This window comes from Durio zibethinus, chromosome 5 (assembly GCF_047325235.1).
Source record: "Durio zibethinus cultivar Kanyao isolate XHJ-2024 chromosome 5, ASM4732523v1, whole genome shotgun sequence".
NCBI classification, from domain to species: Eukaryota; Viridiplantae; Streptophyta; class Magnoliopsida; order Malvales; family Malvaceae; genus Durio; species Durio zibethinus.
Window position 1 is genome coordinate 1,396,737 of NC_143166.1, and position 17,572 is coordinate 1,414,308.

At 34.8% G+C, this 17,572-nt stretch overlaps 4 protein-coding genes across 4 annotated transcripts; 2 read left to right on the forward strand and 2 right to left on the reverse strand.

The window, feature by feature from the left end:
• Positions 1 to 127: 127 nt before the first annotated feature.
• On the reverse strand, positions 128 to 4,946 carry LOC111283229 (uncharacterized). Its single transcript, XM_089760510.1, has 5 exons — positions 3,149 to 4,946; positions 1,497 to 1,607; positions 991 to 1,365; positions 591 to 831; positions 128 to 510 (listed from the first exon to the last, which is right to left on the reverse strand). Exon 1 carries the CDS (start codon positions 4,451 to 4,453, stop codon positions 3,374 to 3,376), a length of 1,080 nt encoding a protein of 359 aa, XP_089616636.1. The 5' UTR covers positions 4,454 to 4,946; the 3' UTR covers positions 128 to 510; positions 591 to 831; positions 991 to 1,365; positions 1,497 to 1,607; positions 3,149 to 3,373.
• LOC111283228 (uncharacterized) lies at positions 338 to 1,574 on the forward strand. The gene has a single exon (XM_089761431.1). The coding sequence runs from the start codon at positions 348 to 350 to the stop codon at positions 1,572 to 1,574; it is 1,227 nt and encodes a 408-aa protein (XP_089617557.1). The 5' UTR covers positions 338 to 347.
• Positions 4,947 to 5,059: 113 nt separating the features above from the next.
• Positions 5,060 to 6,372, forward strand: LOC111283231 (uncharacterized). The gene has a single exon (XM_022871692.2). The coding sequence runs from the start codon at positions 5,207 to 5,209 to the stop codon at positions 6,212 to 6,214; it is 1,008 nt and encodes a 335-aa protein (XP_022727427.2). The 5' UTR covers positions 5,060 to 5,206; the 3' UTR covers positions 6,215 to 6,372.
• Positions 6,373 to 7,442: 1,070 nt separating this feature from the next.
• On the reverse strand, positions 7,443 to 12,910 carry LOC111283227 (putative protein S-acyltransferase 22). Its single transcript, XM_022871688.2, has 9 exons — positions 12,239 to 12,910; positions 11,998 to 12,111; positions 10,581 to 10,985; positions 10,136 to 10,204; positions 9,977 to 10,048; positions 9,414 to 9,542; positions 9,124 to 9,204; positions 8,745 to 8,933; positions 7,443 to 8,636 (listed from the first exon to the last, which is right to left on the reverse strand). Exons 1-9 carry the CDS (start codon positions 12,278 to 12,280, stop codon positions 7,854 to 7,856), a joined length of 1,884 nt encoding a protein of 627 aa, XP_022727423.2. The 5' UTR covers positions 12,281 to 12,910; the 3' UTR covers positions 7,443 to 7,853.
• Between the last annotated feature and the right edge of the window lie 4,662 nt (positions 12,911 to 17,572).

Genomic DNA, 17,572 nt, shown 5'->3' on the forward strand with positions numbered 1-17,572 from the left:
GAGAATATTGGAATGTGCCATCATATGTGAGTGAAGCTTACTGCTAGTGAATCATTGAACGTACGGTAATATTTCATAGTTGAGAGAAAAATGATAAGGAGATCAGTACATATAACCTTCTTCTGACTTGGTCAAAGTAAAATTTTCACTTCAATAGCTAACTTTTTTCTTGAATTTCCCCCTCCCATGAAAGTGAAAGGTATGCATAAAATTTCCACAGGAAAGCCGAACTTAGCATAGTACAAACAAATAGCTACAAGAAGACCCTCACAATCAATCATCCCATTGGGAAGCTTCCTCTTTTCTCTCCCTTATACGTGCATTGACACCATTTCAAACCAAGCAAGATGATGGGGAAGAGAAAAGCAAGTGATGAAGAGAAACGAAATTACAATGTTGATGAAAAGGTGATGGATAATGCTGCAGCAATAGCAGCATTAGGTGTAGCAGCTCGACGAACAAGGAAAAGATTTGTTGGGGTGAGGCAAAGGCCATCTGGGAGATGGGTAGCTGGAATAAAAGACACAATACAGAAGATTAGAGTGTGGCTGGGAACTTATGATACTGCCGAAAAAGCTGCCAGAGCTTACGATGAAGCAACTTATTTGCTTCGTGGAGCTAATACTCGAACCAATTTCTGGCCTTTTCCCCCATCTTCTCATTCAAAACCAGCTCTTCCCTCGAAAATCGCCAATCTTCTCTTGCTTAGGCTCAAAGCGAGAAATAACAGTGCTTCTGCTGCTTCCATGGTTTCCAATTTGCCTGTTAACGCACAGGGGTATCAAGCAGGTGATGGAGAGGTGAAGTGCTTTGATGATTTCTTCAATGTGCCTGAAGATTGTAGCATTAATATCAATAACAGTGATACCTCTACCACTTGTTCTTCTACTTCTACAATAACTACATTTAGTTCTACAACTGTTAGTGATTGCATGTTGCAAACTTTTGGTTCAAATTTTGCAAAAACAGAAGATGGTGATGATCTCAAACCAATTCATTTGGACGATAACTGGGGCAATGTTGATGGCAACAGTTACATTGAAAGAGAGAGAAAGGAAAAAAGGGAAGAGTCTGAGTCCGGAGAAGAGATTGATCTGGAGGGCCTGATGGATTTCCAGTTTCTGGATTCATTAGGATCATCCTGTTACTGTTCTCCATTTAAGATAGCAGAGGAAATGGTGGAGCCACCAATGGAGCAGCAGGAGAACATTCATGATGATGATCCATCGATGCTAACAGAGACGATGAAAAGAATGAAGTATGAACGCAAGTTCTCAGCATCTCTTTACGCCTTCAACGGAATACCTGACTGTTTAAGGCTGAAGCAGCATGAATCAGGAGACAATGACAAACCGGCACAGCAATCTAACGTGAATAGAGACAGCTACTCAAATCAAGAAGGTGAACATGAAAACAAAGTTAAGGAAAAACATGGTGAAGAAATGGTGGTGCATGGGATCCCAGAAACATCAATAGAGACAGGACCTTCTGCTTACACTTCTTTGAGCAACGAAGCTGGTCATCATGAAATGTGGAGCTCCCTTGATCTTCCTTCTATCTACTTCATGAGTTAGTATTTGAATAATTCACTCGCAGCTTGATTTATGCTACATTTGAGGTTAATAAACAAGATTTGCATCAACAACCAATGAAAAAAAATAATGCAGCTTATCAATATTCTATCAAGTTTGCTATCTAAGTGTCTTAAATATCACTTTTTTAGGCCCACTTCGAGTTAGTTTTTGCTGATTGTAGTCAATTGAGTCAATAAATGTCGAGTGTTGCAAAACAAGACAATTGACAACAATCCGTAGGTCTTGGTGACTAGACTAATATTCATTTATGTCTTTATTCTGGTCCAAAATCATCGTTAAGATCCAACCTCTTCCATTTTTAGTCAGTTTAACGAGTTTTAATCTCACAAATTTGATTTCGTAAGAGTTATATATCATGAACTTTTGACGTGATTAATTAATTATAGTTAAAAATTTTCAATTAAAATTAATTTTTCCTCGTTTCAGTGCAAATAGTAAAAAAGATCTTTCTTCCCTCTAATTTGCCCAAATCATGCTTCCCATTTCTCCATTTCCACGGTTTAAACAAGCTTCTAATTACTTTTAATAACTCTTTTCATGGTGGAACTGCAAAAAATGGAAACAAAACCAAGGTACAACTTTGGCTGGTGGATTGGCTGCTGGCTCCTGCCCATTTTTCAAACTGCTATTGCTCACAAAATCAAGGTACAACTCGTACTGGGAAAAATATATAACCTATGGTTCATATTGCTAGGTGGTTTGCCCATCCTTTTTGCTTCCGGGGCTATGGCACATATCCTCTTTTTGTTTTCTGCAAACAGGATCGATCACCTCACCCCATCAAATTAAAGAAAAGGCGCTGCAAGATTGCCATTCTAACTAGAAATCTTGATCAAAGGTAGCAGCACCGCGAACGGAATCAGGTAAGTGGTTCCATTTCATTGTGCTGTCCTTCAACACTCACAGGAAGAGTGTTAGTCATGAGGACAAGTAACAGTTCCATTTCATTCGGCAGTGAAATAATAGGCAGGCACCGAAGCCTCTAATTGGCACTAGAAAACCTAAGCAACTTCAGGGGTCCACGACTATCGGAAAACTCACTGCCGAAGACATTAGAATATATACAAAGTAAAGATATGTCCAAGGAACATGACCACTATAGGGCAAAAGAAATCCCAAGCTGTGAACTTGGTAATTAGAGGATTAATTCGATCTAACTTGTATCTTCAAACTCAGATCATCAAAGACAAATTTAAATTAAAATCCCATTTTTGGACTAAAGAATAATGCATTTATTCAACAACAAGCAGATTCATATGATTCTTCTGCAACAACACCAATTCATTCTCATCGCTCAATATGATTCTTAATAACAATTAATACTCTAAGCTCTGTTTTTTACTATTTTATTAAGCGCTTAAAAGAATACAGAAGGAAGTACAAGGATAGAAAAAGGAACATGAAAAGGTTCAATCACTTGAATGAAACCATTTAAATCAAAGATTCTATCTTATATAAGTGATGAATGGTTATATGCATATATATTGAGACTCAAATTATTGTATATCTATTCTTGATTCCATGATTGGTAGATCACAAGAAATTTTATGCACCTGAGCAATGAATATCTTTGGAAGAGTTGATAGAGTCATCGTTAGCATATCATGAGCAGAAAACCCTTTGTTGCTGGAGTTTTGACGAAACAACAACACATACTCATCATCAGTGCTCCAAGAATGGAACTAGCAACCATATCTGAATTTATTCAGGGCGGCTCCAACTGCATGTTATGAACTGAATAAATATTAGCCGATAGCATAACAATGTACATGATGATGTCATTGAACACCCAGCGATTCAGCAGAGGCTATGGTTTCCAACATTGATTGACAATCATCAGCTGAGGCTTCCATGGTAAGAGATCTGCAACTGAAATAGAAAACAGTACTCATCATGGAATCAACAAGCACCACAAATGAATACATTACCACCAAAAGAGGCCCTTCCCAGATCCTAGAAGACCCATCTCCATAACTCAACGTCTTTACCCTGTGTTCAAATAACCCCTCCACGAATGCCAACCCAATTGTAGATCCAAGAAATATTGAAAGACCAACCTGAGTCTGCCCCTTGATTAGGACACCAGCACGAAGCAATGCCTGTGGTCCTGAAACTTCCTCCAGCACACAGATTACAATCCCAATATTGCAGACAATAACAGCATTCGCAAAAACAACCGAGAATACTATCCCCATCATTATCACCGTATAGACAATTAAATCAGGCGTAAACCCAATAACAGAAAGTACACTACATGCCGCAACAAGAAAAACAAAGAAAGTTGTTACACAAGCAACAATTACCATAGCCATCCACACATACGTAGAAACAAGCCGCCTCCAAAACTTTCGGATTATCACAAAAAACTTGGAAACATCAGCTGATTTCCTTGAATAAGTACAATCTACACAATAAACCACTGCAGCCTTTGATAACAAAGACAATGTGATGAACAAAGGGAAGCACATTGCTGAGGAAACAGCCGTCTCAGCGAAACGTTGGCATGACTGTTTGATAAAAGGTCTCAATGGGATTCCACTGGTTTTGGCAACCAAAAAAAGCCTAACAGTTAATCTCTTCACAATGGATTGGTCATCTAACAAATTAGACATAAGGACCGCAGATACAGGGCAAATTAACAAAGCTGCAATGATCATAAAACTGGAGGAATTGTACCGTAAAATCCTAACGGTTTCTCTTAAGATCTCTAACGCATTCATCGAATGGAATTGGTGGTTATGATCACTAACATCATGGGATGATTCTAGCTCAAAATTTCCTCCTTGAGTTTCCTTAGATCCTTCTTTTTCTAAATGATCTAATCTCATTCCTGGAGAAGTAACGCCAGCATTTTCCATTTTAATCAATACCCAGAAAAAATATCAATCCCCAGCAGCTATGTAAACAATGGAAACGATAGAAAACAAAAGTGTAAATCAGATCTGAAAGAGCTTGACCCACATCTGTAACTGCTGAGAAGTCACGAAGAAAATACTCAAACAGGGAATTGAAAGTGAAAACCGTGAAGATGGTGGGATTGGAGGGAAATTCCCGAGTATTAAATGCCTGGTGGAACAAGAAAAGGATTGGTTAGAAAATGTGTGAATTTGGGTTTTGTGGATTTGGCCCGGGCGCGGCTGAATTGCATTGCAAAAGGGTGCGCCGTACGCCTAACGAAGTTAGCTGCCATTTTTTGGGGGCCATGCCATGTTACCCGCATTCGTTAGTCTGTAACAGCTTGTAATGGGCTTTTCTGGAAAGTTTTTGTCAACAGGTTTGGATGGTTACAGGCCTATAACCATTGGAGAGCCTCACTTTTAAGCAAGTGAGAGCCATTTTGGAATAAAAAATTGGGCTTTTGATAAAACTAAAGTTAAAATAATACAATGTTCCATGTTGTATTGATAGTGAATATGAGGATTGTTGGACTTGGAGAGGTGGCCCTTGAAACGAAGATATGGCATCTCAATTGTTAAGTGCAATCTGACATGTCTTGAAACCTTTGTTTGTTCTGAGTGTATTAAGGACGAACCGACAAAGCATCTCAATCGCTATATGCATTTCCTGCGTCAATCTTCCGTCTTCTCATCTCCTCCTCTGTTTCTTCTGTCATGGCAACGCCACCACCTCTGCCCCTCCCTGTCGATTTCTGCGCCATCTTATCCGAATCCAAACGCATCATCAACGCCCACTCCCGCCACTTCCTAGCTCTCTCTGTCCTCTTCCTTCTCCCTCTCTCCTTCTCCTTCTCCGCCTACCACGCCGTCTATCAACTCTTCTCCCAATCCTCTACTCCCACCATCGAAACCCACCTCAGCTTCCTCAGCCCTTTTCAACAACAGCCCCCCATCTTACCCGCTAAACCCCTCATCTTCACTCTCCTTTACACCCTCTTTATCTTCATCTTCTCTCTCTTCGCCACTGGTTCCATCACTTACAGCGTTTTCCACGGCTTTTATGGCCGACCCGTCAAGCTCGTATACGCTATCAAGTCAGCTTTCACTTCGTTCTTCCCTCTCGTGGCAACTTGCCTTATATCCGAGCTTATCATTTCTGGGTTCCTTTTAATTCTTGGTTTAGTCCTTTTTTCATTAGTCAAAGCAACCCAACTTTTAGGCTTCCAAGTTAATTTCTCTTCACCTTATTTCATTTTCCTTTGTCTGGTTTTCTTAATTATTTTCAGCTGTATTGTGGTTTATTTACAAGTGAATTGGGCATTTGCTTATGTTGTTGTCGTGATTGAATCGAGCTGGGGACTTGAACCATTGAAACGAAGTAAAAATTTAGTTAAAGGCATGAAATGGATTGCTTTTTCGATGCTTCTGTTTTACGGGTTCTTCAGTGGGATTTTAACGTGGGTCTCAGCTGCAGGATGGGATGAAGCAGCTGCTGATAAATGGAAAAGTTGGGCATTTGTTATACATATTGTGGTCACTTCCACTTTCTTAATGTTGCTTATACTTTCTAATTTGGCTGCAATTACAGTTTTTTATATGTATTCCAAGGCTATACATGGAGAGCTTGCTGGGGAGATTGCTGAAGAGTTTGCAAGAGAGTATGTAAGTTTGCCTTTTGATGATGGGAAAGTTCCTCATGTTGTTTCTGTTGTTTATGGTTGATGAAAATTTCTAGTTTTAGGTGTATATATGAAAAGAAAGATGTGTGAACAAGTTAAAGAAATGTTTCAGATTTGTAAGAATAGTCAAATGTTGAACGTTTATGAGTTGGTTATGCTTCTCTTTGCATATATATGGGAGAAAACTGTTTAGCTTGTTAATTTTGTTTATACTCTTTCATGTGTTTAAACTGGATTTGAAGAGTGATATGCTGCTTGAATGGGACCATATTATGATTTGAAACATTTGTGGACTGATTCCTTTACTTCCCTGGCATTTTTGGTTGTTGGACTTGGATGGCTAGGCCATACTTGACTATGTTGGAAATCATGCTCGAAAGATTTGCATGTATCTGGGATTATGAATCTGACACTGTTACCACCGACTTAAGCTTTTGAGCTAATCGCCTGTATCTTTTAACTTTTAAATCTTGAGACTGAAATATTGGGCAGATTCAAAGTAAAAGGGGATGGTTTTAATCTACGAGACTAATAAATGGGAAGATAAGCTAGAAAACTCATTTAAGCCGTCCATGGTTATTGTTTGTATCTGTATAAAGAAGCTTCGTGTTTCTCCAACAACAGCATCCTCTGAAATCGTGTTCCGTTTGGTCTTTGCTATTCATCCTTTAATTAGGTTAAGTAGCCTTATTTGTGGAGTGCATCTGGGATGAACAGGGTCTTGTTCACTTGCATCTTTAAGTGGCTCAGCGCCCAAGGCATGGTTAGATGGTGTGGTTAGTTAAAAACTTAAAGGCCCCATCGCTTCGGGGGATGGAAGATTGTGTGCAGGAATGTAATCACGCTTTGCTTGCTGAAGATGGTATGTCTCTGCTTAACTCAATCGTCACAACTGAGCTCGTAGCTTAGTTTGGTTTGTTTATAGCAACTTGACATTAGGTCTTAATAGCAGATAATTGAGGGCACTTGCGGTGTATGGGAGCTGATCCATCTGTACGAACTAAAACCTTGCTTGAAGAATGCTAAAGAACATGAAGTAGAATAACATGAGAAAGTAACGTAAACAAAACAGCTTAAATTTGTATCTTCTCCAGCCGCATCTTCACTTTCTCTGTATTCATAGCTTGGTTGCAGCACCCAATCGGCCTCGCCTCAACAAATGCCTGTTTCAACTTTCAACAACTTCAAATCTTAGCTTATAAGGGAAGGTGGGAAGAAGAAAATGCTATACTAAATGAAATGGGTAAAGATCACCAGCTGGGGGACACATTGTGAACGGTAAGAATAGAGGAGATGCAACATGGACTATATCTGCAAATTTTTCATTTTTTTTCAGAAACTCAGGAAATGTTCAAGAGACATCCATGAGGAATCAAAACCCACACGGAAGTACAATGGTGAATCATACCCAACACATACCAAAAACCTTTCCTTCTTGTCACCAAATGACTGACTCTTCAATGAAACTCTTGTAGCTAGCGTTTCCGCGATGGATACCGAAGTCTTCTTTACAGCTATCGTCAGCTCTTCCCATTATGCCTGATTTAAGAATCCCAAAAGCCAATATTCAAAATTTCAGATCAATTGAATGATTGTCACTCGGCACTTGGAATTCTTAGGACCAGAAACTAAAGAATGAACTTTTTAACCGAAATCAACCAACTTCATTGATTCACAATCAGTCACAGCATTCTACTGTTAGCCTGGCTGGATGAAGATGGTGCTTTTAGTTTAACAACCCTCTCATCCTGTGCAGAACCAAAGGGAATATTGCCCCAGTTCGTGGATTTCTGGATAATTCTTGAAGGAACTCGATCACTATCTTCCCCACCAGATGCTTCATACCCATCACTAATAGACCTAGGTAATGGAAATCCCTTCAGACCAGCCATACTGACAGCAGGTAAACCAGTTAGCTGTCTTGATTCTTCAGCTCCTGATGAGGAGACCTGAAAAGGATGAATATCTGGTGAGTCTAAACTGCTCTCAGGTGAAGAAGCAATAATCCCAACAGAGCTTGACATTGCTTGGCTTGTTTGGAAAGCACTTCGAGCTTCCCTTTGAAGAGGTGCCAAACTACTTGATGTGTCATTGAAACCTTTATCAGCAGCTTTAGAAGAAATGTTCATTAAGGGCTCCAGGGGTAGGTCAGCTGGGAGACGCACCCGCTTAGATGCTCGTCTTCTGTTGCCATCAGGCCTTGGGAACATTCGCCGGCCACTGCTGCCAAAGCTACTATCTGCTTCTAGCTCAAAAGGGACTTCACGTCTCACCATAGGCTGCAGGATTTTGGACTTTTTCCTTGCTTCAGCTGCAGCTTTTGAAACATCTTCTGCATTTAACCGTGCCAACGTCCATGGACTGATCTTAACTGCTCCAGGGTTCTTCTTCTTAATTGGTTCCTCCCCTACCACTTTTTTCCCAAATGAACTCACAGATCCAGTATCGGGAGGAACAACATCAAACTAGCACCAATTAGACAAACAACTCTCAGCAAAAATAAACCAATTGTATAATATACAATTTCATATTCATATTAATTCTCTTGCAGAGGAAGGTTTTGTCAAAATCACCTGATCTTCGAGGAACAGACGTGGGGGTGTACACCATGCACCCCTGTGAAAAGTAGAAAAGGAACTAGCACTACTTAATCCAGTAAGTGAGCTGGCAGGGGACATTTGTGGACTCTGCTGACCACCAACACCTTGTTGCTCTTGCTCTTGCTCCCTTAAAGCTATTATGTAATCATATGTGCTGATTCCCTGAGGCACATTCAGGAATTACCTAATTAGCTTGTTAGCTTTTTTTCTTTGTTTCTTTACATTTTAATACTCATTAGGATTTTACTTATACAAGATAAGACGTGAAGACAATTCAAGTCTTCTTGCATTGGAGCATTAAAACAAAAACATCCTTCACATGATAAAAAAAAAAAAAAATTGGTAGGCTTACCTTTTTTATGAGTAGAATGTGAAAGAAGAAAAGCTGTGCAAGAGGTAATGTAGCAATCATAGCCAAAATGGTGCACAACGCCTGTAAAAGTAAGAAATTACACTACTTAACATTTTAAAATTCAAGGGTGCTAGTAATTGATGGATTTGTTTTGGAATCTCCTAAATGCTTAAGTAAGCTAGAAGAGAATTCGGAATTGGTAATATATATCATTGAACAGTACCAGTGTAAATTAATTACAAAAAGAGGGGGGAAATAAGGATTAATGTAAATATTAATGGAATACTTACAACCACAATAACAAATGGAACCAAAGAGAAACTGCTTCCTAACTTTAATGAAATATCCATAGAAAACTGCTTCCGCTCAGTGAAACAGCAGATAAGGACAAGGATTCCAGTTGACCATTGTAGAATAAGCTGCAATCTCAAGCCCAAGGTGGACAAACCATGTATATACCTGTCAATATTCAATTAAAATGAAAATGACTAGAAAATAAAAGGCTTACTCTGGGTTTTCTTCGTTTCTGGCAACTGTGGAATCATGGCAGCAATCTCATTATGTTATGTGGCATAGGAATTATACATGAATTTGGCATTTGATTGAAAGATTAAGGGACAAGATAATAAAGGCTAATTGTAAGGTCCAAATTGAGCAATGGAACATTGAGCTGATATTGTTGTTATCAAATAAGAAGCCTGGTGTTTTGTTCTCAAAGATCAGGATCTGAGATGCATCTAAGGAAGAGATTGCTATAAAGGAATCTGGGATCTCAAAGGAATATACAGTATTACATAATGTAATACGACGATTCTGATCTGATCTGAACATAGAAGGTGGAGGCAGTGCTTACCAATAGAAGAGCAAAAACCATGAGAGTGAAAAATTGTCGGTAGTTCCTTTTTCCTATGCAATTGTTTAGCCACTAAAAAAGCCAAGGGAAATAAAGAAGCATTAGTAGAATCTCTAATAAACTGGAAAAAGTATCCTACGAATGAAGATCCAGCAGTACCCTGCAGTGATGATCGAAATGGTCAACACATTTGTCACAGACTCTGCAGTGCTTACTATATTTGAAAACCTGCCAAGAATAATAAACATAATAATATAAACTATTTATGATGTCAAAATAAAAGGCAACAGCATAAATCTTAATATCAACATTACAAATGCAAAATCCATGAGCCTCGGAGCCATTATGTTTTAATTTGATCAAATAAAGCAGCTGTCATTCCAAGATATCTTTTCCCACAATTCATTTTGCACACATTTCCAGTAAAATTCAAAACAGGCACAGTTGACTTATGAACACCAGGCCATTAATATGCAATCACAGACTAAGGAGCTACTTTTATCCCCTCTTACGCTATGTCAACATAGGGAACATAATTTAATAATCATCTGATAAAGGAGAAGAAAAAAGGATAGAACTTTAAAGATGTCAAATGCTTCTGTACCTCAACTTCACACAAACTGCAATAAAACATGCCCTCTTCACTCATCTGTTGCTCAGAAGATTCTTCTTTTGAGGTACTGCACTTGGAGATAAATGCACAAGGAGAGAAAACCCATAGCAGACAAGATGATTGCTTCATTGAAGCATTGTTTCCCTCAATTTCAACGCTGGTATCTTTCATGGTTTCATTTGTAGCTGCTGCATCGTTTTCCAGAGTTTTTCCTCCGGCCAAAGTAGCATTATCATCATGCAAGGATGCAGTTGAATTTCCACCTAATTTAGAGTCCTTCAGTCCAGAATATTTTCCATTTTTGGGAATTTTGAGATACTTTTTAGACTTAAAAACTCCAGGATCTGCAGGATCCGCAGCCGCACACCAAATATATAGGCCTAAGCAACATGTAATCTAAAGGGAAAATATTGTTACTAAAGCTCCAAGGTGATAAAGACTTATCAAATGCAATAAAAGAGAGAACCACAGTGGGTTCCATATATAACTTGCTATTATACACAATATTAAAGTACCATTAATTATTACTTGTGGACAAAACTCACGAAATGACTCAACCATGCATACTTACATTGAATGTTAGGATTAATTATGACTTGTGGACAAGCACATAAAAATCGCTAGCATATTTCATAACCTCCATGAATGCAATTCAAACTAAAATGCTAAGCTAAAGCCCACAACTTGAGTCCAACGTACCAATTTTAATCATCTATAGTTCCAACACATACTTTTAAACAGCATACCATTTAGAGTTCAAAGGAATGTACTTAAACAGGCTAACTAACTTGTTACCTTCTGATCAGCATTGGAAAATGGACTACAAGGAAAGAGTTAAAACCTAAGCAGCATTTTGAAAATCAAAGCTGTCCTCAAGAAGGAATTCAGGTTTTTGGGGGAAGAGCCGGATGTTTTTTAATTTCTTCCATAAAGGAATTGAACATCAATAACTTAAACTACTTCATCCAAGAACGCATGATCCAAAACGAAGAGGCATACCATCAGCACTTAATCTGAAGAAATTGAAATGTATAGTCTTACGCCAAATCAAGTGAGCAACTAATAATCTTTTAACGGACAAAATTTGAAATTCTTGTACAAAATCAGTGCCTGCTAAAAGGAACAGTAGCTAAAAGACAAGTAACACATTTGCCCTTATCAGCTAATGTGACAGGTTGATGATATGTTTGAGAGAGTCCATTAAGAAAAAACTACCAAAAGAAAAACATGACTCAGAAAAGGAAAGGACCCTCAGATTTTAGAGAAAAGAACCAGAGTGATAAAAACAAACACATGAATCAGAGATAAACAAGCAAGGAAAACATAGATCTCAGTGCTTCAATTCAACCCACTAAAAAATGTTCTTAAAACATAGAAAAAATGAAAGGAAGATGTTGAATTGGCTTACAAGAGGAGTATAGATTCCCATCACAATATATTGAAACATCTTCTTCCCAACAAAAGGAGCAAAGAACACATAGAAAGCAAAGCCAAGTGCCAAGAACACAGCAACAGCCACCACCTTCACAAAGACAAGTAAAAAAAAGGGAAACTTTGCTCAATACCCAGAATTGAAACAACAAAAAAGCTCAGAATTTTTACATCATAATAGGAACGGCAACAAGAAAAGGAACAAAAAAACAAAGCACCTGGAGTGGATGATAAGGAAGTTGCCAACCATGCTTCCTCATTTCCTCCTCAAATGTTGCAGCCCCAGCAAAAAGTAAAACAAAAACACAGAAGGAAAAGAAGATTGAAAATGTACTAAACAAGAAAATAAAAATCCTGGTGTTTTTCTCGCCAGCTGGTTTTTGCCTATACTTATTTTCTCACACTTTCCCTTATTTTCCGGGGAAAATAAAGATCACTCATTTCACTTGACCACCAACCAAACAAAAGCAGCATTACCCATTTCTTTTTTATTTTCACGGGTCTAATCAGAAAACCAAAATGGAAGGAGTAAAAAAACAACAAAAAAGAACAAGTAAGATGAAGAAGATAAGTTCGGACAGGAAGGTAATCTTTGTCTGGTTCACTCAATCATAGTCCTGTCTCACGCAAGGAAAGAAAAAGAAAGAGACAGAGAAGGAAAAAACAAGGGCTAGTCTGGGGTTTGGGTTTTTCTTTGTTTCCTTCGTCAAGCTTTTTTACTTGGCCAAAGATCTGTCCCAAACCTCCCAACTGTAACAACAAGAGAGAGAAAGAGAGTCTGGTTGCCTTTCCATGCCTATAATTACCTTCAAACCCAACTTTTACTTTTCCTCTTTTTCCATTGCTTCTGCTGTTCACCTTTTTTTCACTGGGGCAAATCATGTGTCACAAGCCCAATGCAACAACGTACAGTTGTTTGGTTTAACCTTTTCTAATTGCCTTCACCAACCCTTTGTCTTAAAATTTCTTTATTTTGTATTTCCAAATGATTTCCGCTCCTTGATTCAACATTAATTCATTTCTCAAAAAATCATTCACTAGCCATCAGTTTTAGAATCCAAAATATTTCATAATGCAAATCAACTTGTCAATTTAATTAATTTGTTATTAGCTCACTATGTAAGGTTGATTCAATTGGCATAAAAATTTTGAATTTAAATTCAACTAAAAATTTTTTATCGAAATATCTCAAATGAACAATGAACGATTTAAAATTACTTTTTTAAGATTATCATATATAATACATTTTGTTTTAACTTAAAGATTGATCAATCATTTTATAGGTTCTTCTGTTAACAGAATAGATGGTCGAGCCACCCAATTTTTTGCAATTGACCTGGAGGAGTATACTTGTGTTGAAAGGAATTGGTACAATGAAGATAAAATGGAAGGAACCCAACATTTCTTTAATGGCTTTGAAAGCTCATGTACCCATGGCATCCCCTTTTTGGTTGAGACTTGAGGGTTACTGTAAACAAACACCTACTAATATTAAATGTTCTCTTTTCAAAAATTGTCATTTCTTTTTTCCTTTTTAAATTAAAGAGTAGCTGGAGTGTAGGAGAAAATGCAGTTTGTCGGTACAAACCAAGCCATGTGTTTCAAACGCTAGCCCTTTGGCTATGTGTGGGGTTGACGAAATTTCGTATAAACTTGAATTTTATATCGAATTCTATTTGAATCCAAAACTTCAAATAATCTCCATCAGTCTTCGTTATCACTTTGCTATAGTTACTCGAACTATATGCCGCTTTATATATAAAAAATTTTAAAATTTATAGCTTAACCCATTAATAAAATATTAAAATTGTAATTAAAAAAAATTAGAACTAAATTATTAATTTCAGGAATTAAAATTTAATTTATAATAATTTCAAATAACAAAAAAAAAAGCTATAAAATCTAAACTTAAAAACATCATAACAAAAGTACTACAAATGGGAACAATTACACATGAAATATACTTTAATTTGATAATAAAAAAATGCATTAAGATGTAAATTTGGTAACATAACATCAATCGGAGTTAGCAAAAAAAAAAAAGAGATAATGCTAAGCACTTAAGTTTAAATTTTTTAATAATTTTTTATTGATAAACAATTTATAAATTTATAAATTTAAATTAAATTAATAATTTATATTATTTTTAAATTAAAGTAATCTCTCCTAAACTTTTTTACATAAAAAAAAATGATAACATGAATATTTGATTTGTATTCTTAATTAAAAGAATTTGATGGGTAAGAAAAGAAAGAAACACTGTTGGCCTGTCGAGGATTGCAGTAAAAATGGTCGGTGAGAAAGGCTACGGTAGATTCTTGTCTGTTAATGACAAAGGGCCGGAGAGTGACGTAACAGCGAAAAAGACAACCAAGCAAACTGTATTTGGCATTTTCTTGTCAGATTTTGGACTTGGTGACAACTTGTTTTAAAAATTTTTTAAACGGTTAAAATTTAATTATTGATTATCTTTTTATTTTTTAATCGATTAAAAATTAATTTTAAACACAAAAATTAAAAATTTTAATGTTTTATTCACAGATCTTATTTCAATATAAATAGATCAAATAATGCAGGAATAATTTCAATAAAATTAGTACCAGAAAACGATGGCGAAGTTGCATGAATGCTGATGTTTATTTTTTTTATTAATTTAATAATTTAAAATATAATATGATATGATATAAAAAATATCAAAATGATATAATTTAAAATTATAATAATTATTATATATATTTAATAAAATAAAAAATTATATTTTATATTTTTATATTGATATAAATTATAATATATAAATTTTATATAAAATATAATATAAATATATAAATTTTAATATTTTATATTATATAATATAAATATATGAATCATTAAATTTACTTAAAATCACGTCAGGCTAATAGAAAACGCTTTGCGATAAGATAAACAATGAGGGCAGAGTTGTAATAAAAGGGAAGAAAAGTGGAAACGGCGTCGTAGGAAGGCGGCGAGGCAAGTCGGTTTCTGACACTAGACACTAAGGGTTGGTCGAGTGCGTTAATGAATCTGTATCTCTCCTTCCTCTGTCTTTTTTTTTTTTTTTTTTTTATAAAAATTTTTTTGGATATTTATTATCTCAGATCAAAATAAGATATGTCATATTTTATAATTTAAAATAAATAATTATAAATCATATATTCAAAATAATTCAAACAAATGATAATTGATAAAATTTGAATCTAAAATTTTTTTATTAAATGATAATTTAAAATAAATAATTATAAATCATATATTCAAAATGATTCAAACAAATGATAATTAATAAAATTTGAATCTAAAATTTTTTTATTAAAAAAATAATTTTAATTGATTGAATTAATTACTTATTAATTTTTATAATACGATACATCATTTTTCATCATTTTTTTTCTCTTTACATTTACAAAATAAATAAATAAGATAACATACAGATTAATGATTTGATAAAAGAAAAAACATTTCATTTAATAAAATGTACATTCTCTAATTCTTTAATTTTTTAATAATATATGAATAGACATAATTGATAAGAGTAATAATAATTGTATGATTTGAATTTTTTTAAATAATATATAAAATTATATATTTTTAAAATTTAATTTAAATTTAATTTAATTTTATTTGATTCAAATAAAATAAAAAAAGCATTGGTATTAACTTCGGACATGATACTATTCAAATACATTTCATGATGCAATTGATCAAAAAGGGCATGGATTCAATAAAACTAGCAATTAGACTGTTAAAACAAATTTGGGACACCTAATTGTCTAACCGATGTTTGAATTGGTGGCATGGCAGTCAAACCATCTGGCCGAGTGTCTAAGATCAATTTGCTCCCAAGCTTTGTTTAAGCACCACCACGGCACACAGGTTTACCTGAGCTGACCTCACGTCGGTGTTTCTGCTTGGACAGGCCCATGGTGGGCTTTGCTTTAGATGCAAATTTTGGGCTGACGAATGTCTGATTGCTTTGAATAAATTGGACTGAGCTTACTTCAAAGTCCAATCCCATCTCCATGTAACGAGTGCTTTGAGCAGGGATTGGTTTGAAATCTTTTTATTCGGTTCAAGTTAATTTAAATATTAAATGTATATATTAAATTTAAATTAAATTTTAAATTAAAATATAAAAATTAAAAAAAATAAATTGAAATGAATTATATATATTTATTAATTTTTATATTGTTTAAAATTTTTATTAAATAAAATAATTATTTTATATAAAAGTTTTTAAATATATTAAAATTTTTATTAAAATAATATATAAAAAATATAAATTTTAAAAATCAATAAATCAAATTGAATCGAATTACTAAAATTCGTTTTAGATTTGATTGATTTAAAAAAAATTTAATTTAAATTTAAATCAAATTTAAAATTTTAAAATATTAAATATTATTAAAAAAAATTGAACTGAATTAGATATGATGCAAACGGTAATCGATCCTAGCTTTGAATAAAAGAGATAGAAACAGTAAAGCAAAAGAAACAGAGACAAAGTTTGATGAAGAAAAGACATGTTATGGTTAAGTGTCAAGCCATCTATGAAATGTTGTCTCAATTTTAAACATTATCTAATATATATCAAGTGGGGGCTGAAAGGTCACCCTTCTTCTTTGTCTAACAAAAACAGAAACAGACAATGGTTTTGATTACGTCTATTTGTACAATGACAACCTCTTCTTTCTTTTTCTGCATTTGTGCAATGAAAGAGTGGGCCTTTGTTGATTGAAGGAGCAATGTCCTTCGTTATTGAACTTTAGACAAACAGAAGGCTGATGTTCGGATCCAAATCCAGGACCTCGTGGCTATAGGCCCAAACAAAAGATTGCCTAAAGCATTCACAGAGCAGAGGCCCAAAAGCCTATTTCGAAAGTATTTATGCAATTGTTGTGATTTTGTGGTTTGAATTTTATGTGATTGAGTATTAGTTAAATTTAAATATTAATTTTAATAAAATTTATTTAATATAAATTTTTTATTAAATTTTTTTTAAGTGCAATCATAATAATTTTTATTTTTTTTTAATTTCATCGAAATCAATCTCATTATCTATCTAAATGGAATCTTAATTTTTTACAAATTGGTTTTATATCCATTTTGATATTGAGATATAAAATTATTATTAAAAAATTATTTTACAAAATTATCAATATATGACACAAATTATTCTTGCAAGTAAATTACATAATTAAATTATTACAACTGTCTTTAATGATTCTTGGAATTTGGTTTAGTAGTTGAGATTAAACTAAGTTAAAACAACTTATCAACAATTAAAGAGGCATGGGTTTAACATATGTTTTGATTCTTGTGAAGATGGGACATGGCATGATAAGATAACATGAAATAAATGGCAAAATCTCCCTTAAAGTGGTCAAATAAAAGTCCCACCATAGGCCAAAGTCCAGCAAGCATGGCAGCAAACTGATATGGAATGAGAATACAATCATTAGGGAAAAAAATGTTATCTATTTTCAACTTAAAGATAAACCCTACCCAGATATCTATGTTCTGATATATTTTATGAATAA

What these genes read in the sequence shown, in the direction of transcription:
- LOC111283228 (XM_089761431.1), top strand. Translation starts at nt 348, where the DNA reads ATGATGGGGAAGAGAAAAGCAAGTGATGAAGAGAAACGAAATTACAAT.
- LOC111283229 (XM_089760510.1), bottom strand. Translation starts at nt 4,453, where the DNA reads ATGGAAAATGCTGGCGTTACTTCTCCAGGAATGAGATTAGATCATTTA.
- LOC111283231 (XM_022871692.2), top strand. Translation starts at nt 5,207, where the DNA reads ATGGCAACGCCACCACCTCTGCCCCTCCCTGTCGATTTCTGCGCCATC.
- LOC111283227 (XM_022871688.2), bottom strand. Translation starts at nt 12,280, where the DNA reads ATGAGGAAGCATGGTTGGCAACTTCCTTATCATCCACTCCAG. An exon ending in TGGTTTTTGCTCTTCTATTG is followed by an intron (nt 9,543 to 9,976) that starts GTAAGCACTGCC and finishes TTGAGATTGCAG; the next exon opens with CTTATTCTACAATGGTCAAC. An exon ending in GTCTGTTCCTCGAAGATCAG is followed by an intron (nt 8,637 to 8,744) that starts GTGATTTTGACA and finishes AATTGGTGCTAG; the next exon opens with TTTGATGTTGTTCCTCCCGA.